Here is a 26571-nt window from a genome sequence, read left to right as displayed (position 1 = left end):
GCACATTGTGATCATTTCTGTGGCTTTTGAGGTGTTTTAAAAAGCCTTTAATGAGGAAGTACAGTCTGAATGGCGTTCTCAGTCACATGTACACATATACAGAAAGTCTGTGATGAAACTCATCTCACAGTTCCTCTGAGTCACCCTCACTTAACGAAAGAGCTTGAATCCAGGCAGAGCTCTCTGCTGTGAGACTCAGTTTTGCCATTTGGTTTTGAGATCTGGATTTGTTTACTGATGTTGACGAACATCCCAGGCCATGACAAATGTTAGTAATTTGTTGACCTTGTTACAAAATCATATTATCATGACTTTCCGGGCCAAATGCAAACTTAATTTTATTATATAAAACTCATGAATTTATTTGAATTTGTAAGATCACTCAATTAAAGTGGTTTTGTTTTTCATGAATTATTTATCTTTTGAACAAATTGATTTGAAGCAGCACACGGCAGAGAAAACACATGTATGTATCAATTATTAACAAACTGATTTGGGGATTTTAAAAGGGACTTAAATTTGTTAAATTAAGATTCTGAAGTTTTTATCTGTCCCAATATGGGAACATTTTACATTTTATTTGTATGGCCAGGCAATTGTAGTTGACAGCCACATCTGGCTCAGGGGCTGTTGTCTGCCAACCACCCTTATTTCTCGTGTCCTACCTGCTGCTGGCTTGTCCACTGTGCTTCAGTGTAGACCCACTTTGTTTTGTTTTTTTTGGCTCTGCGCGTGAGGTTCAAATCAATCAATGAGGTTATTTTTGCTTCTTCAGCATTTCAGCCTCCAAGAAATGAATAAGGGACAATCTGTTTTAAAATCTCCTTTTACAGACTGTGATCGTTGTTCTGTCCTGGTAAATATGGAGTATGCATGAGTTTACTAATACACTGTAAAAATGCAGTTTTAAAGAAAAGATTCACCCATTTTCAAAATTTATTTAGGTTACTTTTAGCTGCCTGGAAGACCCATGTATTTGCTTGTTTGCATTGACTGAACACATCAGGAGTGTGTAACAATGTGCACTCAATCACGCACACGATAAAAACACCACAACACGCAGTGACCTTCTTGCTGGAAGCCGGAGGAACTTCTTTAGTGGTGTATGGAGAAAGTGTGGGAGGAGAGTGACAAGAGGTTGGTCAGACCATGCTGTGAATTGTGACTCCATTTCCCAGGGAGCATTTGTAACAACAACTCAAAAAGCCACTAGCCGCTTAGCCAATGGCATGGAGAGAGGGCTGAGACGATTTGGCCAGAGGTCACAGGAGCTGATTGGCTGGTTTGTGGAATCATGGTGAATGCAGGGGTGCAGGTGTTTGTTGATCGGATGACTCTGGTGCACAGGAGGATTGTGGGTAGATGGATATGTCAGAGAGCTGAGCCCTACCCCTTCTTGATTGTGATGCCTGTCATAGCGAAAACGGTGATGTGTGGATCAAACCCTGATTGTCTTCAATTCTTGACCTTCGCTAACATGTTAAACCTGACTGAACCAAGCCCTCCTAGAAAACCTCAGAGTATCTGAATGGAAGCACATTACCAGGTGCCATGTTGGATCGACTTTTACTGTTGAAACTTACCTCTTAACAGTGTATCTACTGTATTATCCAAAGCTTTCAAAGTACCTGTCTTGGTACGGATTTTACAAAACAAATGTGTGAGGGCTTACCCCTGAAGACTAAAGATGTTAATTTGATTCAATGGTTTATTTTACCCATAACCATGTACAAATAAACAAAACCTTTACAGCTTTGTATGGTCACACATTTAGCATTCATTGGTCCATAAGCACTCCTCACGGGGACATGAAAACACTGTTATAAGACACCGACATTGATTCCTAGCATCGGCGTCTCAACGTTGCACTGACGTCACAAATGTACCATCCATTCTAACAGTTTCATTGCAAATCAAAATAGTCACATGCAATGATTGAAAAAAATTACATTACCTCATGTCACATAGAAAGTAAGCGAAAAGTTCCATCATTTAGAAATAAGTACTCTTCAGAGATTTGTCTCTCTTTTTTTTTTTTTTCTTTTTTTTTTTTAAGTCCTAGACATTCTTTCAACAGCGTTGTTGGTCTCATTTGGGTTGTAAACATTAGTTACAGTGCCTAGCTTCATTCACCTGGCTGGCTGTGTAGCGTCTCTCAAGAGAATTGGTCAATCAATACTATCAATCAACTGATCGAGAGGAATTGGTCAGTAGTCAATCAATTGAGCAAGGAATTTATCATGGAAGGACATGATCGTCTTTGGGCTCAGTTAGGGGCAACAGGACACCAGTGAGAGACCGGAGAACAGACTGAACAGTAGATCTATATAAGACACCCTGAGAATCACAACTACGTCTCTTTCATCTGTCATCCCTTCTTCCTATCCTCGCTCTTCCTCTATCTCTCCTTCTATGGAACGATCATAGTCAGGTGGGCGTGGCCTCGGCGATTGAGGAAGATGGTTGGTTGGTAGGTTGGTTTGTTGTGGCAGAAGCCGGTTGCCATGCAACTGGCTCCTCAGTGGTTGGCATGGAGACAGGTTAAGGTGGATTCTGACCTGGTAAGGTAGTATGCAGCACGTACAGTAGTATGAACAGTAGAATGTAATACGCAGCTCTGGGGAAAAATACCTGAATTTAAAATGGTTTCAAATGATGCTGAGGAAAATTAACAGAACAAGTGCACCAGATTAAAGGGTCAGTTCATCCAAATTGCAAAATATGTTATTACTTAACTTGTGGTATCTAGTAATGCAGATTTGATTTCTATCCACATTCCCCAAAAATGGGATTTTGCGTTTGGTGCACAAAGTATTTTAAAGCTTTCATTGGAACTACTTTCTACAGGCAAAATAGTCCCAATAAAAACTGTTCTCAGTGGAGTCTGCGGTTCGCCCAGAGCAACAGGCACACTGCTTTCTGGAAAGAGAGATATTGCAAAACCTGGATAAACAAACACTTGGGTGGACTGACCCTTTAAAATCAAACAACTTGAGGTATACTTGTATTTTTTTTTCTTTTAGAGCAACTTAAGGAGCGCTTTGTTTCTTTTGTGAAAACTTAACAATCTTGAAGATGGAAAGCACTACATATAGATAAAACAAAACCAAGCGCACCTCAAGTTTGAACATTCTAGATGAGCATTTATCCCCAGATCTGTCAGCATGTAACAGTAGATTGTGACAGTAGTATGTTATCAATGGAGAACATCACATGGGGCTGACGTGGTGTGCAGCAAAGGATGGCGCAGGGGAAGGCGGTAGTGGTGGACAGTGATTGGTTGATTTGGTTGGTCAGGTGACTGAAGGGGTTATGGACAGTCGAGTTGAGTCAGATCACATGATGAGGGTTTGCAGCTATAACGTCAGGAGGTTCCATCAGGAGGTATGGAAGCCTGACAGGTTTTAGCTTTTGGTGGACACTGGACAGAACACCCACCCCAAACCCCGCCCTCACAGAGCCAACGAGCATACACACACACACACACACACACACACACACACACACACACACACACAAACACAAACACACACACAGAAATAGACATGCATTCATACACAAGTGAGCAGACGGACGCAGGGAACACACACACACACACATATACACATTCACTGTATTTTGCATAGACACACACAAATAAACACAGATTTGTTAACTTACACTCACACACATATTCATGACAAACACACATTTCACACAAACCCACATTCCGTACACACACCTTGACTCACACAAACACACACTCCTGCCCACCCCCAGACTTGCGATGTGTTACTGTGATGATGCAGAGTGTGGTGGAAGGTGAAGAATAAGACAACGGAAGACAGGTGATGCTAAAATGAACATTTATAATGACTGCTGTTGCTGTCGCAAAATAAGAATCCTTAAAAAAAGACCTCATATATATTAGCACTAGATTGCCCACTTCACTGGTAATCCACAAGTCAAGAAACACAACTCACTAGGTTTTTTTTTCTCTTTACAAACACAATGCTACAATTACATTAAATATTCAATACTCTTTAAGTCAGTTAATGAATGTTGTTAAAAGCAACCACTAAAATACTAAAAATAAAAACAAAACAATAATAATATTAATTCACCTTTTTCCAGTCGTTCCCTTTTTCTTGTTGCGTTGTTATTTATTAATAGTATAATAATAATAATAGTCTGAGAAATAAATAGCTCATGTGGTGTTCTCAGGGCGATGGGGCAGGCAGCATAAATCAAGAGTGGAGCTCAGAGCAATGCGATGAAATGGTGGAGTCTAATCTCACGCAGTCACTTTAATACTTTCAAAATGTCTCTGATATAGAGGCGATGTATGGAGATATGCACACGTTTGGTTCTGCAGGCAGCAGGATGGTTGAGTGGCACCTGCAGAGGTTAATCATCTCTAAACTATCATTCTATGTTATGTAAACTAGGACTGTATTGCACAAAAGTTAGCAGCTCAGCTTCCTCGTTTTGTAGCCCGGGAGGAGCTTATTCATTTATTTTTTATTTTTTATTTTTTTTCAAATGTTCTTCTCTCCACCTCCCTGGGTTTTTCTCCAACCTGGAGGAGCCGAGTCGAGCCGTTTTCCACGATGATATGTCTCTAACACAACCAAGCATTTTCAATAACTATGGCTTGATGATAAAAGATACTAGTGCCACTACAACTCACTGTTAGGAAAACATCAACAAATGTACAAAAACAAGCCTACGTTGAGAATGGCTCGGACTACATCCCAAGGTTAGTATTATTATTCGATGAGCACAGTTATCTAAAGAGTTTGCTAGCCAACATGGAAGCTAAACAGCGAATACAGTAGGTAAATCAACACTAATAACAACAGCACAGGTTAACACAGTAGAACTAGCATAGCCGATTATACAGGCAGACCTAACTATCGGATACAGAGGATGAAAAGTGTCATGATCGTCTACCGCGTCCACTAGTTCCTCTTTATGCTGCCGGCCCCTTTCTGCTCAACACTTCTCTCTTTACAGCTCAGCAAAAATCTGACAAAAATATTTACAATGAGAGAGAAAAAAAATGAAATTGTGGAGAAACAGTTGTTTAGTGTTTTTTCTTTTTTTTTTTTGTTTGTCTGCATTTCTTTTTTTGGATGTTTTTTTTTTTTTTCTTCCTTTCATAAGTTTTTTTTTTTTTTGTTCTTTTTTGACTTATATCTCAGAGAATTGTCCCCAATGATGAGCAACAAACAAACAAACAAAAAAATCCAATCATATCAGCTAGCATTGCACAGTCTCAGAGAGGTTTTGGGGATGGAATGGAGAGTTATCGTCCAAACAGTTGGATGAACACAGAAGGGGGGTAGGAGGAGGAAGAAGGTCAATAAAGTTCATGAGGGGGTGAAAGTTCAAAAAGTTCAAGAAGACAGAGGATGGCTGCGCAGCTGACGGTGCGTAAACACTCCCCACACCACCGCACGGGGGCGGTGCGTGTGTCGGCGTGCGTGGTTTGGATGTTAAACGACAACAAAAAAATCATCATTAGAAAATGGAGTTTTTGAATCTTTCCCATCGAGAAAAATCAAATGGAGCGAGAGCGAGAGAGGGAGGGGGGGGGGGGGGGGGGGGGGGATAGAGAGAGAGAAAAGGTGAGGGGGACGGGGGTAGAAAGAGGGGGAGGTGAGGAGAGTGAAAGGTGCCCCCAACACTATGGCACACAATCAATGAAGTCCCACAGGCTGAAGAGATGACAGAATTAGGAAAGCAGCTGGCATGAGCGGTAGGGCTTTTTTAGGTAGGTTGAGAGGCAGGACAGTAGGTAGGTAGCCAACCTGCAGAGGGGTTAATCCTTGTCGGGTTTAGCTCTGTGGGGGGTGGTGAGGAGGAGGAGGAGGAGGAGGTGGTGGTGGTGGGGGGCAAGGTGCTGTTCAGTTGAGGCGTCATGAGCGACATCATGTTATGAGGGCGGAGCATGCTGGCTTCATGGGTGCTTCCAGGATGGATGTCCGACACACAAGAACAACTCAAAGAAACGCTTGGAATGGTAGTTGTTGTTGTTGTTGTTGTCTTTTTTTTTTTTTTTTTGTTTGTTTTTTTTTTTTTTTCCTCTCTGTTCTATTTTGGCACTCGAGAGAAGAGACTCGTGGGAGGCGGAGGAGGAAAGTGTGTGAATGTTTGGGCGAGGAGGAGAAGTGGGCAGTGAAAGTGCAAAAAAGAGGGCATGGAAGAGAGAGAGAGTATGTGTGTGTGTGTGTGTGTGTGTGTGTGTGTGTGGGAGGGGTAAACAGGCTACACACAGAAATGGCATTTTGTTAAAACTGGTCTAGGTTAGACAGAGCATACAGTACAAATCAAAACCAGGAAAAAAAAAATTCAACAGAGAACGAGAAGAAGGAACAGAAAAACAGTGATATGACAAATGCAGTCTACAGTTGCTGGTGCTTCGATGGGGCCCGAGTTGGGGGAGGAAGGGGGGTGTGGGAAAGGGTGAGAGCGGGGTCCCATAATATGTCTGAAGAGGTGGGAGGGGCAGTGGTGGTGGGTGTGGGTGAGAGTGGGTTTGAGCTTGTGGAGGTGGGTGGGGCGGTGGAGGGGAGAGGCAGAAAACAAGATCTGAGGACTTATGTCGAAGAGCCACACACCCACTGAGAAGCAATGAGGTCACCTGGCGAACAGGTGAGAGTTAAGTTTGCATTCCTCTACGCATCACAATAAAATAAAAGAAAAAAAAAAAGAAAAAAAAAAGAAAAAGAGAAAACAACATGACTAGCCAGCTACGTTGCAACACAGACACCACGAGCACGGAGCTGGCCTAAAGCAGACGAACTCAGAGAGAGGGAGAGAGAGGAGCATGCACATCGAAATACACTGCTGAATAAACACCTACAATAAGGCTGCAACATCTACAGTAGTCTCGCACACTGACCCCCACCTCAGCTCGGCCTGCCATGCACAGTAACAGCAGAGGCTTTAGTGCAAACATGTCGCTAAGAGCAATAATGGAAAGTTTTTGTAGGAACTTTTGCGGGAAGCCATGGCCATTTCCCGTGACAACATGTGTCAGGATACAAAACATGACCACACCAAAAAAAATCATCTGGGTTTTGGTTGCATAATAAAGAATGAGAGAGGGAGAGTGGTGGGTGGACTTTGGCAATTTTTTTCTTTCTTTTTCTTTTTTTTTTTTGACACTGAAGCCAATAAAGTATCTAATTGAACTAAACTGGAAAAACAGAGACAGAGAGAGAGGGGTGGGGGGGTGGGGGGGTGGGGGGGTGGGGGCGGGATCGAGACGTTACCTCTTTGAAAACACACTGGCGATGTTCAGTGTTGTTTCTCTCCCCAATATCAGAGCCTTGGATTGCATATTAAGGGAGTGAAAACACAAGCTGTCCCAAATTCGAGGCACCCGAGGGAGACTGAGAGTGCAGCAGACAGACTGTGCATGTGTGTGTGTGTGTGTGTGTGTGTGTGTGTGTGTGTGTGTTTGTTTTTCTGAGATTTGTAGGTGAGGGAGGGGCGTTGTCACCTCTCTTTCTCACACACTGTCTCCCTTTATGAATCTCTCCATGTCATATTTGAGGTCAGTAAGGTGCATATCAATGACAAGACAAGCCAGAGCTCAGAGGGTGGGGGGGGGGGGGGTAAAAGGACAGACAACAGAGTAATACTGAGAGCTCGACACAGCGCGTTGGGGGTTAGTAGTGTTAGAGTACAAAAACACACGAAAAACACACATAAGCCTCTACTGCACGTCAATGGTCAGAGGAGTGATATGCAAACTTATGCAGAGGTGAGTACATTCATGGACAATCTCAGTCTTTATTTCAAATTAAATCCTGATTTTATTTTATTTTTTCTTTCTGAAATTGGGTAGCGACTGAGAAAGATTTTATCACAAGCTCGCTCAGCAAGTAGCAAAATAGTCTTAGGTTTGTTCGAGAGTTTTGTTCATTTTCCTCTGAGGAAGGTTAGACAACGAAACGACAAAATATCCATTGTGTTGTAACATTGAAATCAAACATTTTGTTCAGCTGCGGCCCGTGGACCAGGACTCAGCGTGATCGCCTCGAAAAAACAACTAACATTTGAACGCGTGTAAAACAATATCAAAATGCTCTACCCTTATCTGCATGCAAAGATTCGTCTCCGTAAAATGAACGACACACACTGCCTAATTTTTTTTTTTGTCACTTCTTTTTTGTTTCATTAATTTTTTTTCCTTTTTTTTTTGTCCGCGCTTCACTTTGATATCATGCAATATAGACGTGCAAAAAAGATAACATCTATTTCCACAAAATACATTTTCATTGTAACTATAAAAGGCTGTATTTAAGAATGCTATCTAGTCACATCTTTTTAGCATCATTATGCTAACCTATCGCTATATTGATTCGTCTAGCCCCAGAGACATAGTGCTGTTGCATTCTGGGAGGGGTTGCTCCCAGAGGACTGGCTAACACTTGGCTAACACGGTGGTTCCCTCCTCTTGTGGCAGGAACAGAGAGGGCTTAAACAAACTGCTATACTTTGTCTGTTAGTCTACCTAGTTCTTAAAAAGTGTCACTGGGACGACTCCCTTCCTATGTAAATTATAAATATGGTTCATTTGGCACTTTTCACATTTTCTTAATATAAAAGTATGTCTCCTCTTATCTAATGTGATTTAAATCAACACATTTACAGCTTCACGCTGTAAAGACCTATTTTGGCACAGGTTTAACTTCAGGTTAGAATTACACTATTATTAACTTATCATCAGCTTATAACAGAGCGTGTATTACACTGCCACTTGAGACTAGCCTCTCCAGCTAAAAGGACAGATTTCGATATGTTTTAACCTTGTATTTTTAGTACATCAGTTATTATTAAATAGCAGCATATTCCACAAATTAAAAAATGTTTTACTTGTGTAAACCTATTCAGTATCTACAGGTAAATCCAAAAGCTCCTACGGCAGACATAGGATAAAGGACAGGACAAGACAACATGCCACTACGTGTATTGCTTCCAGTAATCATCACATTTTTATCTCCATCACCTAACTTTAAAAACTAAAGAGATTGGCCGCTGTGTAAAAGACAAAAAAAAAATAAAATCTTTCAAAGGTTTAAATAATGAGATGAAAAATAAATCTGTCCTGTACTAATTAAATCAACTGGCACCTATATCAGGAACTGCAGTGCAGTTTTTCCACTGTAAATGCACTGTGCTCCATCCAGAGTAAGTCAGCAGTAAAACTTGGACAATAGACGAAACCTACTTTGGTTATGCTTCAGAATCAGCATCACAGACATCGCTACACAACTAAGGCTGCAATTATCTTTCAATTCAGTTTTCTTAATCTTGATTGACTGAATAATTGTTTAAAAAAAAAAGAAGTGAATAATGCACGTCATGAGTTCTCAGAACAGTCTAAAAATAGCTTGTTTTGTGTGACCAACAGTCCGAAGCCCAAACATATTCAGTTTACAATTATGTGAAACAGATAAAAACAGCAAATCCTTAAAAGCTGTGATCAGCAAGTCTTTGCCATTTTTGCTTGATAAATGGAAAATCAAGCCCAGACCTGACATAACATGCACTAAACTAAATGGAAGATCACTCACTAAATGCATGCAGCACAGTACAGTCCTACAGTGGAACAAAAGCACACCACCTTCATATGGTCTTCATGAGGTTTTTGCCACAAAATATCAAACCAAAATCAAGTCAAACCCCATCGATGACAAATATTCCCTCGCGATATGTGTATGTTTTAAGTTTGTGCAGCAAGGTTTTCCAAATTAAAAATGTTTCTCTTCACTGTCACAAAACAAAAACGCACTGATCCAAACTACACATAAGAGTGTTTGTGCACTGTGCCCTGCCAGCCTCAACTATGACTTCCTCTGCAGGTGTGTTTTGTTTTCTGATGTTGGTGCATCAGGGCGTCTCCAAGCCTCAGCTGCCCCAAGGAGGCAAAGAGAAGAGAGACTCGATCTGTGGTGTTTGTCAGGGCAAGCAGCAGACATGCATTGATCGTAACACCAGACATAGTCACCCATGGAGCGATGTGGTAGGAGGAGAAGGGGGTGTCAGGATGGGAGTGCACTGGAGGACTGAGGACGGGTGTGAGGGAGGGTGAGGAGAGTGTGGATGGTGTTAGATGGGAGTAAAGAAGCCTCCTTACCAAGCTGTGGAGATAAACCCTCACTGGCGCTCCAACAGAGAGACACATTCGATAGCGCAGTGGAGGATTTTTGAGTCGGATTGGTTTAAAAAAAGAATCAGGTGTTCCCTCCCCTCACCAGGCTGTTTAGGTCAATAAATCAAATGCACCCCCTCCTTGTTTTTGGCATTTTACATTCCGTCACACTTCAACTTCTGTTGGACTTAAATATCTGTCCAGGGATTTGCTCATTGGATATGCAGTATCAATTTCAACTGTTTATGGAAAAGACACAGCTGCAATAGAAAAGTGAATTTAGAATTTGTTCCAGTCTCTTTAATCTGCTACTGGACACCTAACACTCCCCCAGCATCCCGCCCTCTAATTACAAAACACTCCTCCAAGACAACAGCTAAGTAGAGTCTAATAGATCTCAACTCTTGACCTCAATTGATTGATCCTCTTCATCGACCTAGTCTCTTTCTCCTCCTTCAGTATTCAGATATGACGTGCATTTCTGGTGAAGTTCTTCATATGCATTCTACATATATTTCATATATGTGTATTTTTTTTTTCCCTGCTATACAAAAAACCATCCAATCACAATGCCATCTACAGCACACATCCCTGACCTCATAGGCCGAGAGAACCGCTCCCTCGCTTCACAGTGCATTAAGACAAAAAATTCAGTGTACTCCGATTTGTAAAAAGAAAAAAAAAAGAAAAAAATAACACAACACAAACAAAAAAATTAACAACAAAAGAAACAACAGCATCTTCAGCAGCCTCCTGGGTCTAAAGTGGGCAGAAAACCTGTTGCCATGGGAGACCTGCAGTTTGCCAGAGGCAGAAACAAGCTCAACGAGCTCGCTGGACATATGTTGAAAATCTCTCTCCGCCCTTTACCTCACCGGCAGTCGAACGGTTGCTTGATAAGGGCAAAAGATCAGTGAGGCTATTTATCTCTTTTACTGATATCCTCCACGCTGCCTCACAAGCGAGGCTCGCAGATCCGGCAGCGGACCCCAGACGGACGACGTTTCCCTCGTCATGTTTCAGTGTTTCCTCTTACTCCGTGTTTGCATTTCTCAGTAGTACGTTGTGAGTCTTAAGTGCTCTTGCTTGATCTAAGTCTGTGGTTCGGGTTCATCTAAAGGGTTTGGAAGACCACAGGCTGAGCAGCAGCAGTAGTTCTTCTGAGAATTAGTCTCAGGTCAAACTCAATTATTTATTTCAGTTACAATTTTACATTGTAGGCGAACTGTGACTGGCATTTTACTACAGATGTAAGAGAGCGGGGATATTTTGGAGCTAGGATAGCCGAGCATGACGACCAGGCATTTCAAGGTTAAGATAGCTGCTAAAACGCTGCACTGCAGCCTGTGGTGTGAGTGGTTTACAGATATCTTCCTGCTAATCTAGAGGTCTCACTGCAGTCTGCATCATAGATATGGTGAATTCCCTTTTCTAGCACCAAATATGGCATCATAGTGTTTTGTTTCAGTGTGTGTGCGTGTGTGTGTTCCCTGTTCTGCTCTTTGACTGGATATATAAAGTGATCCTTCACTGTAATGATCTTAATGCCTGGGGCGGCTTTCTTACTGGACTTAAATAAGACATATATTACACTATGTGACATTACTATTCATCTTTAAACCATTTAAATTAAAATAAAAAGATTCAAATCAAAAATAGTCTCATTTACATTCATGTCAACCTGAATTCACAGATTAAAAAAAAAAAAAAAGAAACAACTGAGCTTTATATGGGTGAACTCATTAATAAATAATGACGATGGTGATGATTCCTATTGTAATAATCATGACAATATCATTAATAGAATGGTCACAGCAGACTGCAAAAAATGCCATAGATCCTGTGTGTTTGCCGCAGCTTGCACAGTATCACTCTCGTCGTTTCTAGGTTTCGCACTACGTGAGGTCATCAGCGTGCGCCTCGGCATTCTATCTCAAACACTAGAGCCGCGTATGGAGGGGGTTGGGGTTTGGGGGGGGGGGGGGGGGGGTGTGTTACGTGTCGTAACACCCCCGCGGCGCTGCACTGCTTGTGGGATACATCACAGGGTGTACAGGGCGGGTGTGCAAATGAAGAAACGCCCAGCTGATTCCCCCCATCCCACACCCCTCCCCCTGTTTCACCCTACCCTTCCTTCAAATCCCAGAAAGGGGTGAGGAGGAGGAGGGAGGTGAGATCATAGCAGGGTTAGAGAGGGGGAGTGAATGAGAAGTTTCGGGGGGGAGACAAGGATGTTTCTTCCCTCATACACCAGTCTGAAGTTTGCAGTCTTGCTCATTATAAAACCCCTGTAAAGGGGGGGGTGGAGGGTGGGGCAGGGCAGGGGACAAGTAGTGAGAGGGGCTTTGGGGGCAGGGGGGGCATAGGGGCAAATCATAACTAGAAGAAAAACAAAAACCCTACGGGAGGGTGACGGGTGTGGGCTGAAGAGGGAGGGAAGGGTAAGGGTTGTTTCCATAGGGGATTTTGGGATGGGGGGGTGGGGGGGTGAAGGGTTGTACCCTGTAAATGCCAACCCTCCTCCTCTCCGTGCCCCTGCCCTTCCCTCCATCCCCCCACTTCCTGTAGCCTCTCAGGCAGTCGGCCTGTCTACATGGCATTCAGCTTTGTCCACATAATACACAAACGAACAAACAGACAGCTTAATTTACTAAACAAAACAAAACAAAAAACAATAAAACAAAACAATAAAAAATCCCGAAAGGTCAAGACGTTAAGTAATAAAACCTTATTTACATTTTACACATTTTTTTCTTGGTTTTTCAGCGTGATAACTCGCTCCTTCTCCCTCCTCGTCTTCTCAGCACATTTTCGCTTCGCGTCAAAAACTTTTTTTTAATAGAGAATACTGAAAACACGCAGAAGAAAACGGCGCGGACGATTCCTTCCAACATTCTTGCTCTCCTCTCCTTTTTCCATTCTCACTCTCACTTTTTTTATACTCCTCCCCCAAGCCCCCACTCTTTTTTTTCCTCTTTTCCTCCTCGTTTCTTATTGGCTGTCAGGTTTAGCCCACCTTCTGTGGGTTGGTGGCGCGTACCCCCTGCTCGTAGGTGATTCGCTGGCTGATCAGGTACTGTGCAGCCTGTGTGGCGGCCTGGGAACCCGTGATGGTCACCTTCCTATTCCGAGTTCCGGGGATGAACTCGCCTTTCTTGGAGATCTGGATCCTGGCACCGGTCAGCTCCTGGTACTCCACTAGCGTCTTCCCTCCTTTCCCCAAGATGGCTCCCACCAGGTTTTCTGGCACAGCGATCTCGACCACTTCCTTTGCTCCTTCTGCTAGCTTCTCCGTGGCCAGTAGAGATGATGCCACCAGTGGTGATGCAGCGCTTAAGTAGCCATTGGTGGCCCCTGTGGCGGCAGCCAGGGATCCCAGGGAGAACCCTCCAAGACCGGCTGCTGGGTGAGCTGCGCTGGTGGATGCATCGCTGGCGTAGGATGCTAATAAATTAGCTGCGGCGGCAGCTGCTGGATTAGCATTAGCTGCTACGGCGGCTAACACCCCTGAGGCTGCAGCGGGGTTCAGCCCCAGGCCCAGGGAGTTGGTGTTGTAGCCGTAGCTGGCCAGAGTGTTGAGGGCAGAGGTGATGGCCAGCAGGTCATTGCCTGAGAGGCTGGACATGGTGGTCGGGAAGGCCCCGACCCCTGCCAGGCCAGCCTGGCCGAGCAGAGATGAAGCCGTGGCTGCCGCGGCGGCTGCCGCAGCCGGCATGACTTCGGTCGAGTTGGCGTATGGGGAGCCGGTGGGGTTGGAGTTGGCGACGGGCCCTGTGATGTTGGAGTAGGAGATGTTGAGGCAGGAGGAGCTCTGTGGGTCCTCCTGGATCTTCTGGACGATGATCTCCACAGCTTTGCGGTTCTGCTCGGGCTCCCCGCTGATGGTGACCACGCGCTCTTGCAGGTTGATGCCCTCTGGCTTTTGGGATAACTGGACCCACGCCCCAGACTGTTCCATCACCGCCTTGACTGTAGCTCCACCTTTACCAATGATCAACCCCGCCGTGCTGTTGGGGACAATCAGCTTGGCCTAGCGAGAGGGGGAGGGGTGGGTGGAGGAAAAGAGGAAATAAAGAGAAAAAAAAATCATAGGTTATTGATCTGTGACACAAGTTTCATCATAATCATAGCAAATGCCTTAGCTAGCAAATAATACAAGCACCTGAGTGAGTTCCTTTATTGACTGGACAGTTAAATGTGATGTTATGATTTAACACGCATGACAACAACCGCTCTTGAACTGAAACTACACAGTGCAATGACAAAATTATGAATTATGTCATAAAGGCTTGTTGATGAAAATCATTCTTTTGTCACTCAAAATATAAACAAAAAACACGGCGCAGACATTGTTCGGCTCAAGAGTAGACGTTAAAGACGTCAGCCAGAAGGTCAGCCATTAAAAAAAGGACTTTGCCAGGACCTGCTTTTCAGAGGTGGCCTCGAGAAGGACGGGAGACAAAAAGAGCCCAAGAAAAGATGCAGAGAGAAAGTCTGAACCACGTTTGAATACAGAGAGCAAGAAGGAGAGAGTTCCTAATGTACTCTGTCTGTCTGTCTGTGTGTGTGTGTGTGTGTGTGTGTGTGTGTGTGTGTGTCAGCATCAGCATCAACGAACACCACCTGAACACATAAAGAATAAAGACCTTTTCTTTTTGTTTCTTTGGTGCATAACAGAGAGAAAAGAGGAGAAAGAGATGAAGTGTGAGTAGGTGAGAGAACAGGAGACAAAGAAGTAGAGCGAGGTAAACAGAGTGGGAGGGAAGGATGGAGGAGAGAGAGAGAGAGAGAGAGAGAGAGAGAGAGGAATTCTAAAGAGGCTACTTGTGTGAAAAAAATAACATTGACTCCCAGGGGTCAGCGTTGCCATGGAAACACAGCTCCAGCATTCAAAGGGTAGTGAAAAGGAGTAAGGCATTGACACACACAGACAGACACACACACACACACACACACACACACACACACACACACACACACACACACACACACACACTCCATGTCCAAACACAGCACACAATATTTCATTTCACATATTTTCATGTACAAGTGGTGAATTATTGTTGTTATACGATTCTTCATATAACACCAAAATACTAATGTATCGGTTAATGAATGAAAATGATGCACTTTAGGAAAGTGCTGTGATGAGGGTGATCACAACTTAATGTGCGATCAACCTCGTTACTATATATACTATATAATTATTGATTGCTCCAATTATATTTACAAGTGATCTTTAAAATGTGTAATTCTGTAAAAAAAAAAAAGTTGTTTTATCCGACCAACAGTCTGAATTGAAAAAATAGAGAAAACAGATATTTTTTCTTGTCAAAAAAATAATGAGACAATTATTGATTAGTTAACTATTATTATTTGACTGTGTTTAAATGTGCACTTTGTCCCGCTGTCCAATGAGGGCTCTCTAAATATATGAATTTAATCAAAAACAAATAAAAATTATATTTTTCATTTCAAAAATACATTTGAATATTATTATCATAGGTGCATACATTTCTGGGGATGACATGACAACACTTTTCTTTCTTTCACTTTCTCAATTTTAAATGAGAGATTTAGAGGGAAAGCAAATTGAGCTGAATTTTGTTAAGTACCACGATCACTATTTCTCTGAGTTAAACAGTCACTGATCAGCAGGGCTCTTTCATTCTAAGGCAGCGAGGCCTCACTGTCAAATTATCTAAACAAACTGTCTCCACAAAACCTGACTCACTCCTAGAAACTGCAGTTTTGCCCTTTAACAGCCAGCTGAAGTGGAACCCTCATATCTACTCTATATTTCCCTACTCCATCTGATAACATACAAGCAGATGTGATGTCTGCAGGTCTGGCCTGAGGTCTGAAAGAACCCGGTGTGTGCAGGTTCACTGCTGCTCCGCTGACGTAGGCAGTGAGTGACGCAACAGTCTGCTGCAGCACTGACCTCCACGTGCAATGAGAGCCTCCCTCTGCTGAATGGAAACAGACCGGGAGAAAGTCTGAGACACAACATTCAGCAGGAAAACTTTTGCTGCAACTTGTTGAAACAAAAATCTGTTACTTTGCTCCACAGCGCAAACAAAATGATAGAAATTGTTTCTGCAATGTTGTCTTTCTCAAACAAGGACACCTTCAGGAGATGTTATCGACTTCTGCTCCAAATTAGCCGCCTAGCAAATAAGTGTGTTTGTGCACGGACGCCACGCTTTCTCCTCTTAGCATTGATTCCACCCTCTGCAGAGCAACTCCCGACAAAGCTTCCACAGCTATCTCCTCTCTGCCTGAACCACAAATATTCATATTGAGAGCAGAAAGATAGAGTGTGGGCTGGAGAGAGAGGAGGAGGGAGGACTGAACAGATAAAAAGACTTGGCCTTGATAAAGAAAAGAGGACGATAAAATGAAAGAGAGGGAGGGAGGGGGTGATCGATTTAACAAACTGGGAGAAAAGAAAAACTGATGCACCATTTTTTTTGTTTTCTGTCTGAGAAAAGGAAGAAAAGAAGAAAAGAAAAATCCAAACTGAGAGGGATCAATTCAACTTACAATAGAAAAATGGCAAGGCTATTCCAATTACCTTCCCGGCTTTACCCCCCACCCCTCCTTCCCTCCCCTTTGCTGGAGTTTTAAGCCGAACATCATCTGCGCGGCGGCGGCGGCCTTGATGCAGCGGTTTGTTGCCACGCTGCACAGCTTGCTCTCTGCACCACAGCTTTCAGTGAGGCGGAAGATGAATTTACATAGAAATAGAAAATTAGGCGGGAGCCGATAATACGAGCGACTTCAAACCTGCAGACAGCGTCACATATTCACTTCTCGCTGCTTCAAGTTGAATATTAGAGAATTATCTTTCCCCTGTGAGTGTTTGTTTGTGAGCTGTCTCTTTGTGGGATTAACAGGTGCGGCTTTTTTTTTCTCTCTTTTGTTCATTTGTCTTTTCTTTCAGAACGAGTGGAAGTTTGTAGTCCATGTCTATTGATCGGCGGGTTGTTAGTGTGAGGCACGTACACAGCGAGGCTCCTTCAACACGCCTGTTTACGCCCTGCTGCTATCAGAGGCTCTGCTACAATCTGCAGCCCTGTGTAGATTAATGAGAAGAGCAAAGTGCTAACAAAGTGTGAACACTGCTGAGGCTGAGAATCTTTATTTTCTGTTGAGCTCAACTTACCTTTAATACCAGAAAGCCCTCAGAGCTGGGGGATATGTTTGAAATCACAAGAATGTTTCATATAATCAGATTATCATATTTAATGTATATTTTAAATTGATGTTCAAACTCTTTAATGACTGATTTTTTTGAAGTCATGCTTACCTCAGACTCAGGCTATATACTGCAGTTTTACAGAGACTCCATGGTGGTATGATTAAGTTGGCAATTGAAAGTAACGTGGTAAATTCAAATCTAATCATAAATCAGTTTTTTTGTTTTATATCATCCGCTCCAGTTTTCCATACCGACGCTGTTCTAACCACTCCAGTATATGCTGGATGATTTATGATGACTTGTAACGGTTTTGATGAACATTCACACTATTTACTAAACACACGTGAACTAATATTCACATTTTTTGGGTGTAGTTTGGATAAAAGTCTCCAACAGATGGAAACATTTATACGGAGATTCCTCTTTTCCCCTTGATCTCCAGTCTGTGATTACAGCAGGGCGTCAGTTTGAGCTGTAAAAGGTTTGAAAACTGTTTGCCAACAAAAAAATCTCTCTCCTTAGCGCTCGTCGATGCCTTAAATTTCATTTGGAAGCCTAATTTTGTATCGGAAAATGTTCCAGCACATTTTTGTTTCGAGTGGCAGCATTTTCAGAAGGGTTGTTTTTGCGGCAGGGAGATGAGCGGGCGGTGGGGGGTAAAAATGGAGACAAGGGATAAAAGAAGTAAGTGACAAGCAGCGAGGGAGGGAGCCGAAAAGATTTTACCCATGAGCCCTTTCATCCTCTGCACTCTGCACTGAACATTCTCTCTCTTTCACACACACACACACGCACACACACACACACACACACACACACACACACACACACAGTGTTGGTGTAGAAGTGGGAGGATAAACAGTGGCGTACAGCGATGTCTGATCCCTCCTGGCGCTAATGATCACATCTACCATCTTCCTATCCAACTGATTCTCTGCTAATGAGGTTCTCCGCTCGCCTCCACTACTCCTCCGCCTGCTCTGCTTTTTCTTTCCTCACATTTCTCTCTTTCCATATTGTCGTTTTTCTCTCTTTCCATCTCATGTTTACGGGATTATAATGGTTTTAGACCTATCATTCTATATATAGCTTTTTAAACCTACATACTCCATCTTTCCTCACCCGTTGCATCATGGCGTTTTTTTTTTTCCCGCCGCAGTCTTCCAGTGCATTTCAATCTTTCATTCCTTTCTCTCTCCTCTGTTCATAAAACCGAACCTCCTCTTACAAGGTCAAACACACACACACGCAAACACACACACAATCCGCACACACTCAATCTGAAGGGTGTTTTTAATGTGAAATCATCATCTTCATCCTGCTTTTTTTTTTTTTTTTTTTTTTTTTTTTTTAGCTGACGCTGTTGGTTCGGCTCGCTCTAATGGCCAACTCAGTCGCGCAGCCTCCTACCTTCCCACAATCCTCTGCTCCCAGCACCTTTCTGCAGAGCCGCCACAAAGAAGAAGATTATGTGACAGTTGGCAGCATGCAGGCAATCGCTCCTACAGTGATGGCTCTTTCATGTTTTTTTTTTCTTTTCCTCAGCTGCTCTGGTTTAAGGGTCTTTTGAAGTTTTTTTTTCTACATTCTCTCATCTCTAGTGTCTCCCTTTCCGTTTTATTATTTTATATCTATATATACACAGACAAACATATATATACCGTAAACATATAACAAGAAGATTGATTTCATATTATATTATTATTATAATAGATATTATAGGCATATAAAATTACGCACATATATATATATATTATATGCCTTAAAAAATACATATATCTACATATATAGAGAGAGGAGAGGAGAGGAGAGGAGAGGAGAAGAAGGGTTTGGCATCCATCCAGCTGCTGACTAGAACGTCCTGTTGCTGCAGCTGCTGGGCTGAGGTCTTAGGTCAAAGCCAATCTCCTGTTCATGAATACACTCAGGCAAACAGTGTGAAGGAGCAAGGATGGGAAGTGTTGACTTCAGCAGGGATGCTGGCTTAGCAGATAAGCCCAAATCAATGTCAACAGCAGAGAGGGGCCATTTGATTCAGGAACAACTTGGAGCTAGTTCAGGGTTTGACTGTTGGTGCTTTATGGAGGCCAAAACTGTCAAATTGATAAGAGCTTATACTTTGAACCAACAGTCTTTATATTTATATTAGATATTTAGTGATTTCTCGGACTCAACAGTTAGGCCAACGCGGGACACCTTTTTAGATTGTTGATGCTTACATCCTCTTCCAGCTGAGCCACAAGTTTTGCTCTGGTCTGACGAGGTTCGACCAGCCTGTTGTCAGTGGGCACAGATCAGATGATTTTGCAGGAGCCTTGATCAGCCTTTAACCAGTCTGATCTGTGAAGCAAATCTTTTAAAATTCAAAAGGCCACGCTGCAGAGTGTCCTCATCATCTATAAGAGAAAGTTTAATCCCCTGCAGGCAGCTGTGCTCTCTTCATCTACTTCTGTGACCTTGCAACACTTAAACATCCTCCCTGCCCTCAGCAGAGACGGCTGAGCTGTAGAACCTCATGCTCTCTCTCTCTCTCTCTCTCCCTCCCCCTCTTTCTTGTCCAATAAACTCATAGTCTGATGAATGAACAGAGCGGACAAGAGAAGATGTTCCTCAGCTATTGAGCAGATTGAGGAGAGTTCCTCTACGAAGTTGCTGTGGAGTCTCTCTGTTGCTCTGAAGCAGACAGACGGACGGAGGCCGAGGGGGCAAATGTTTTGCTTTGCTTCATCAAAGCGTGCAGGTCCTTTTGTGCATCTGTGAATGTGTGTATGTGTGTGTGTGTGTGTGTGTGTGTGTGTGTGTGTTGGTTTTGCATAGATAAGTAGTAGTGATAAGCTAACAGGGTCCTGAGGTCATCGAAGCACGGAAATCTGAGAGAACAATGTCTCATTTAACAAACCAGGAAGCAAGCAAACTGTGTACAACCGTGACAAGACGCACACACACAATCCCCCCCAGACACACACACACACATGCGCACACCGTTTTATGATCGGTATGTTTGGGTTTAACCTTGACGTGCAGATGTATTAACACACAGCTCATCTGGTCTCTGTCCCTTCTGTCTACATTCTGATTTTTTACGAAACCAAACTCTGAGCAGAACAAACAAACACCAACGCTGTCAGACATTTTTCAGTCACACTAAGCTGAAAATATTTCAGTCGGTGAGACGTCATGTTGAATAAGTTATGGCCCAGGCTCCACATGATTCAGTTTTTACTGCTAAAGATAAAAAAAAGTTTTCTTTAAAATCTCCTGAGATGTTGGAGCTAGTTAAAGTTTGGCCACCGTGAGCTGATGCACAAAAACAGACTTCAGAGGATTAAAGCAGGCTTGTATCATTGTTTTCATTTGAGACTGGATCATCTCATCCCAAAGAGGAACAAAAAAATCCATGAGAACAGTTAAACTGCAAGAAAATCTGAAAGGTTTTTACTTTTGCATGCAGTCCTCAGATATTTTTTGATTGTGTGAGATTTGTTATTGTAGTTTAACTCTTCATGCAAACTGCACATTGATGTAAATACATTCACATTTTAATTGTTTGATTAAATCCCATATTTATAATCTGCTCCACACCACGAATAATCAGAAATCAAAAAGTGATAACTCTTCTCATTCCTGCTCATTCTCTCTCCTCTTTCTAACCCTTTCCTCTGCCTGTCATCCCTCCTTCATCCCTCCATCTTTCCATTCGTTCCTTTCTTTCTTCTTCTGTCTCTCACTATGTCGGAGCTGTCACGGCGGTAATGATGGGCCGCCCTCTCATCCAAACTTTGTGTCGCGTTCCATCCAGGTCACAAGGCCTGTCATCGTTGCCATTGAAGGTCAAACGCACAAACACACACACACACATGCACACGCGAGCGAAGATACGCACGTACGCACGCACGCACACACACACAAAGACCCACATGGAGTCACATTTTCACCTGTATTCATGTGAAAAATGTGTAAACAATCCTTCACAGGCAGATGTACAAAAAAACAGATAAACACCCCAAACAATACACACATGTTCTCTGAGATGTACACACATGCACGCACACACACACACACACACACACACACAGTGCGAGTGGAGGACATTGGACAACTGTTGAGGCTGCTGGCATTTGAACTTTGAAGTCTTAAGCAGGGGACTTCAGCTTAATCTTCCTCCTCCTGATCCACGGGCTTAGTTGCCTCTCTCTCGCTCTCTCTCTCCCTCTCCCACTGTGCCTCTACCTCGCTCGCTCCCTCTGCCTCTCCCTCATCACCCTGTCTGTCTCGATCTGTCTGTGTCATCCCTCTTTTTCCATCTCCCTCGCCGTCTTTCAGCTTTCATTCTCTGGCTCATCCAGGAGCACAGAAACCCCCCTGTGGGTTAAAAATAACTGTAGGACAGAAGAGCTGGGCTACAATGACTGACAGCCAGGGAACATGGTGTTAACTGGGACGACTATATACACAGGCACACACACCCACAAGTATATCAATACACGCTTGTACTGTATATGTGGTGCTTGTACACACAAAGATTTCACATCTTTTCCTGACTCCCTCACCAGGATTTTTTCTGCATGTTGTTCCTGCTGTGCATCGACACGGAGCTGCAGGGATGGATGTATTTTTGTAGGAAGTTAAAATCGCCCTGGTTCCCTTTAATGGGATTTTTCCATTGGCTTTTTGATTGTTGCAGGAAACAAGCTCTGTGACAAACACAAGTTCACGATACTTAATCAAATAATTCTTCAGCAGGATAATCTTCACAAATGAACACAACTTTATGATTTTTGAAGCTTAAATACAATCGGCAGAAGTAAAAAGCTAATGTTGCTAATGTTAGGCTACAAATGAACTGCACCACCGTCACATGACTTCAGCGTCACCATCACTAAACTTCCACCTTGTAGTTTAATTTAGTCCTTACCTCTTCTACAAAAGCAAATAACAGTTTGTAAGAGCACGAGTTTAAACACAACGAGGGTGTGAAGGTGATGAGTATATCAGTTTTCATGTTCAGCGTGATGATGTTTAACGTCCCTGACGACCTCTGTAGTCTCATTTAGCCGCTTGTTAGCAAACAGCCTTTTTTTAAGAGACATAAAAGCTTTAAAACGATCATGACTGGTGTATTTAGTGACATATTTTATGTTGCTGAATAAAACATGAAAATGTGTTGAAAATAAACCCATTCAAAAAACCCACAGACTTTGGGACAAGGGAACCTGAAGTGCTAATATGCTAACTAATTTCCTGCAGCACATTATGCACACATGAACACACTCTTGCATTTATAATACATAATGTTTACACACAGACACACATGGCTTTACATCTGCATCTCGTGCTGTTGTAGTTTAAGATCTCCTGAGCGGATTTCCCTCTGGGAGCATTAAACTCATCATCATGAGCTTGTAGATATCTGCACATACACACAGCATGAAAGTTTACTGCGTGTGATTTTCTCGCCATCACAGGTTAAAGCGCAGAGACAAGTCCATTTCAAAACACTGGCACAAGCTTAGACAAAACGTCAAAATATTACAGCTTGACGCATGAAAAACGTTTGAGTAAACAACAGTTCAGACCACAAATCACGTTTTTTGGTGACTGCTAAACATTATGTGCGTTTTTCTTTAACTGCCTAAACGCTCCCCTGGCTCCATCATCACGTCCATGCTGTGCAGCCAAGACTTGTTCAAACCCACAAAATCTGAAGTTTCCAAAGATACCAAACATGTCCAGCTGAATTCTGGGGATGAGTGCAGACAGTAAATTGATGCACAGTAAATCTAGAATTTTTCCACTTGATGCTGGATGTAAGGAAAACATCACGTATTGTAACTTCAGTGAAGTGTTGGAACGAGCACATGTAGAATATACTTGGAGATGATGCCTTTTGTTGACAGGAGAGTTTTCTGTTTGAACAGCAGGATCATTATTCCTAGTCGTCTTCTTGTCTGTCACATTAATCCTTCATAACCCTCTTTTTCTCTTTTCCTCCTCCCAGATTTATGAGTTATTACTAGATTATTCCCGACGGGTGCAAAGAGGAATTATGCGATTATATTTTGTTTTAACTTTTTTGAAGTGGTGGATGATCACTGATGTGCAGTCTCTGTCGGTGAAGGAGGAACTACTCAGATCCATTACTTAAGTAAAAGTGACAAAGTAAATATACAACTAAAAGATCTGCATTCATAAGTAAAAGTATCATCAGCAAAATGTATTTAATCTGTTTAGTGTTAGTGAAATGTAAAAAAAAAAGAAGCTATTTTAATACGTTATTATATCTGGCAGAATATTAAACTTCTTGTATTGTCACTGTGCCACAGCTGGAAGTTTATTTCTGGTTAAAGTCTGATCGTAGCTGAAAAATTAAAGCCTCCTGGCTACGTTTTAAAATGAATCTTGGTCACAGTTAAATAGTAAAAATGTCAACTGACAGAGTACGATGATCTGGAAAACTAATCTCCAAACATCGACCTCCTGATACTGACTGTAAATCACTAATGAGAATATCCACTGATGGAATTTGTAGGAGGCCGCGTTGAGTATTAACATGCGTGAGACATGAGGGGGAGGAGTGATCGGTGCGATAATGAATCAAATCCCCCTCAGACGCATTAGAAGATCATACCTGCTGATCATTTTTTATCCTCCTCCACACGGCAGAACGCTCTCAGTCTGCTGCTGCATGTGAGGCGACACACACAACGCTTTCCTGGCAGAGGAAAGAAGAGTCCTTTAAAAAAAAAAACATCACCTGCTGTGTCAAACGCTCATACAGCAACACTCAGCCATAAGCTTCTTCGATTGGGTGTCAAAATAAAGAGAATACAGTGTTACAGGTAAAAATAAAAACATATTACTCAACAACAGAAAATCTTTTTATGTAATGAACTGTCGCTCCTGTCTTTCTTCCTCTGTGTTTACCTCCTCTCCTCTCATCTCCTCTGTCCAGCAGCCCACAAGGAGAAAGGTCAAAAACACCATAAAACCTCCCTCCCCTCTGCTGACGCCGCTCCCCATGAGGCAGGACATTTTTTTTTTTTGCATGTACATCACACCTGCTACAATTTTTGCTCCTCGTTTTTTTTTTTTTTTTTTGCGCATGCCCCCCACAGAGACACAGAGCTACAGTCCAAAAAAAAAACCAAAAAAAGAAAAAGAAAAGAATGTGACAGGACGTGAGAAAGGAGGCAGAATGTCACATCTGCAGTTGATTTCTCTGTGTGTGGTTTTCATATGTTCAGGTCATTCGGTGCAGTCGAATATGAAATACAGCAGAGTTGGTATAATGCAGACACTCAATCATCTCCGTTTGGAGCAGATAAGAGGAACAGTGTGTGCGTGCGCGTGCGTGCGTGTGTGTGTGCGTGTGTGTTATTCTGCTGACTCAGCATGAGGCAGACACATTACATAAGAAGGTTTGAAAGCAACAAACTGTAAAACCCTGATCACAAGACGAGAGAATACGGCGTTTTGCCGGTGCTGTATGTTCTTTATTTATCGCTGCTGCCATGTGAGTTTTGATTGGGTTTAACTTCTTAAAGCAGCAATTATTGATATTTTTCATAAAAACAACGATGACGATACGAAACAGGTCATTCACAGTGATGAGCCTACAGAGAGTTATCACCTAAAACCCGATTTAAAACCCGGCTGCACACCACCTCTTCAGCACCAACCAGCAGACGGACACTGTTAGAGAGCAGCTGGTGAACACAGTTGAGCATTGAGCAGCTAAAGAGCCAGATATTTCCCTCAGGGGCTGGTGGAGACCAAAAACTGAGATAAAAGAGAGTGTTGGACAGAAACATGACTCCAAATGAAGGATGTTGTTCCATAACTGCTGGATATGGAAATGATTCTGCAATGTTGTGCCTGCAAGTTGTTTCTATTGTGCCTAAGTGGCCAAACACTCAGTTATTGCAGGTTTAAGTAAGGTCATTTCTCCCAGGCACAAGACAAATGATGTCATCCATCCGTCCGTCCATCCATCCATCCATCCGTCCATCCATCCATCCATCCATCCATCCATCCGTCCATCCATCCATCCATCCATCTATCCATCCGTCCGTCCATCCATCCATCCAGACCACTGGTTCTAACAAATCTCTCGTCCAATTTTGCAAAAAAAAAAAATCTCTCCTTTTTCTCTTTATTAGCAAAGACCAACGTACAACAGATTCACTGAGACTTTGACCAGCTGAAATAACGTGAATATATATATATACAGGGCAACATGAAGCTTCTGTCTGGTCATGTGATCTTTGCAAGCAGGTGTCTGCACTCAGCTGAAGAGTTGTCAGAGAAAGACGAAATGCTCTAACGCCACTTTACGATCACAAGCCGACCACAGAGTGATGAGTCTTCTGCAACGAGTCGATCAGCTGATCATATCGTGTCTGTCTAAGTAGTTAGAATCTCCCAGGTAGACTTTCATGTGTGTCATTAGAGTTATTTTTGACTTTAATCACTCACAAATGCTGAGAGCTGAACCCAGATGGATTTGATGAGGGATTTGAAAGGATTCAGATTCAATTAAAAAGCTATTGAAGGCCAGTGCTATTCATTATTTCCTCGATTCATTGATCGGCAACAACAACAACAACACAGAACTTCTCACTGTTGGTGTGTTTGACTCAGTTTTTGGCTGAAGCTGAATTATTTCTATCTTGCCAACTCAGTTCAGAGTCTAACACTCCCACCCCTTCATCATCTGACACAAAGTGAGCCAGACTAACATTTTCCTGACATTTATGACTAACTTCCTGTGCAGGGAGGCAATAACAGGAAGAAGGAAACAGGTGTTCATGCTGGAGGTGAAAGGTCACAGGAAATGGCTTCTCTCTCCTGCAGGAAGAAGTCAGAGGGAGCAGCCAGGAAAACAAAAAAAAAAGAAGAAAAAGACTGGAGTGGATATGAGTAAATGCTCCTGTACTGTATCTGTGTGTGTGTGTGTGTGTGTGTGTGTGTGTGTGTGTGTGTGTGTGTGTGTGTGTGTGTGTGTGTGTGTGTGTGTGTGTGTGGGTGTTCATCTCTCAACGCTGCTCTTGGTACAACTGTACAATGTCAAAGTCCCGCTGCAGATCTCAGTCTGAATAAAAGCGGGTGCGGGGCAGCGCCGGCCAAAAATAGCCCCAGAATAATACCACAACAAAACCACAGCCCATTTACAGCTGATCTCACAGGGGACGCAGCTCCTGCTCGGCAGCTCACTTCCAAA

At 42.8% G+C, this 26571-nt stretch overlaps 1 protein-coding gene across 2 annotated transcripts in view; it reads right to left on the bottom strand.

Moving 5' to 3' along the window:
• Positions 1-1690: 1690 nt before the first annotated feature.
• nova2 (NOVA alternative splicing regulator 2) overlaps positions 1691-26571 on the bottom strand; it is an 89129-nt gene continuing 64248 nt past the window's right edge. For both annotated transcript variants that reach the window (XM_056374001.1, XM_056374002.1), the window contains one exon: positions 1691-14177. In XM_056374001.1, coding sequence (XP_056229976.1) covers positions 13155-14177 — 1023 coding nt within the window. In that variant the 3' untranslated portion in view covers positions 1691-13154. The remainder of the gene's footprint in view (positions 14178-26571) is intronic.

Source organism: Seriola aureovittata, chromosome 4 (genome assembly GCF_021018895.1).
Source record: "Seriola aureovittata isolate HTS-2021-v1 ecotype China chromosome 4, ASM2101889v1, whole genome shotgun sequence".
NCBI lineage: Eukaryota > Metazoa > Chordata > Actinopteri > Carangiformes > Carangidae > Seriola > Seriola aureovittata.
Note: the sequence above shows the minus strand (reverse complement) of the source record. Positions and strands in the feature narration are given on the sequence as shown.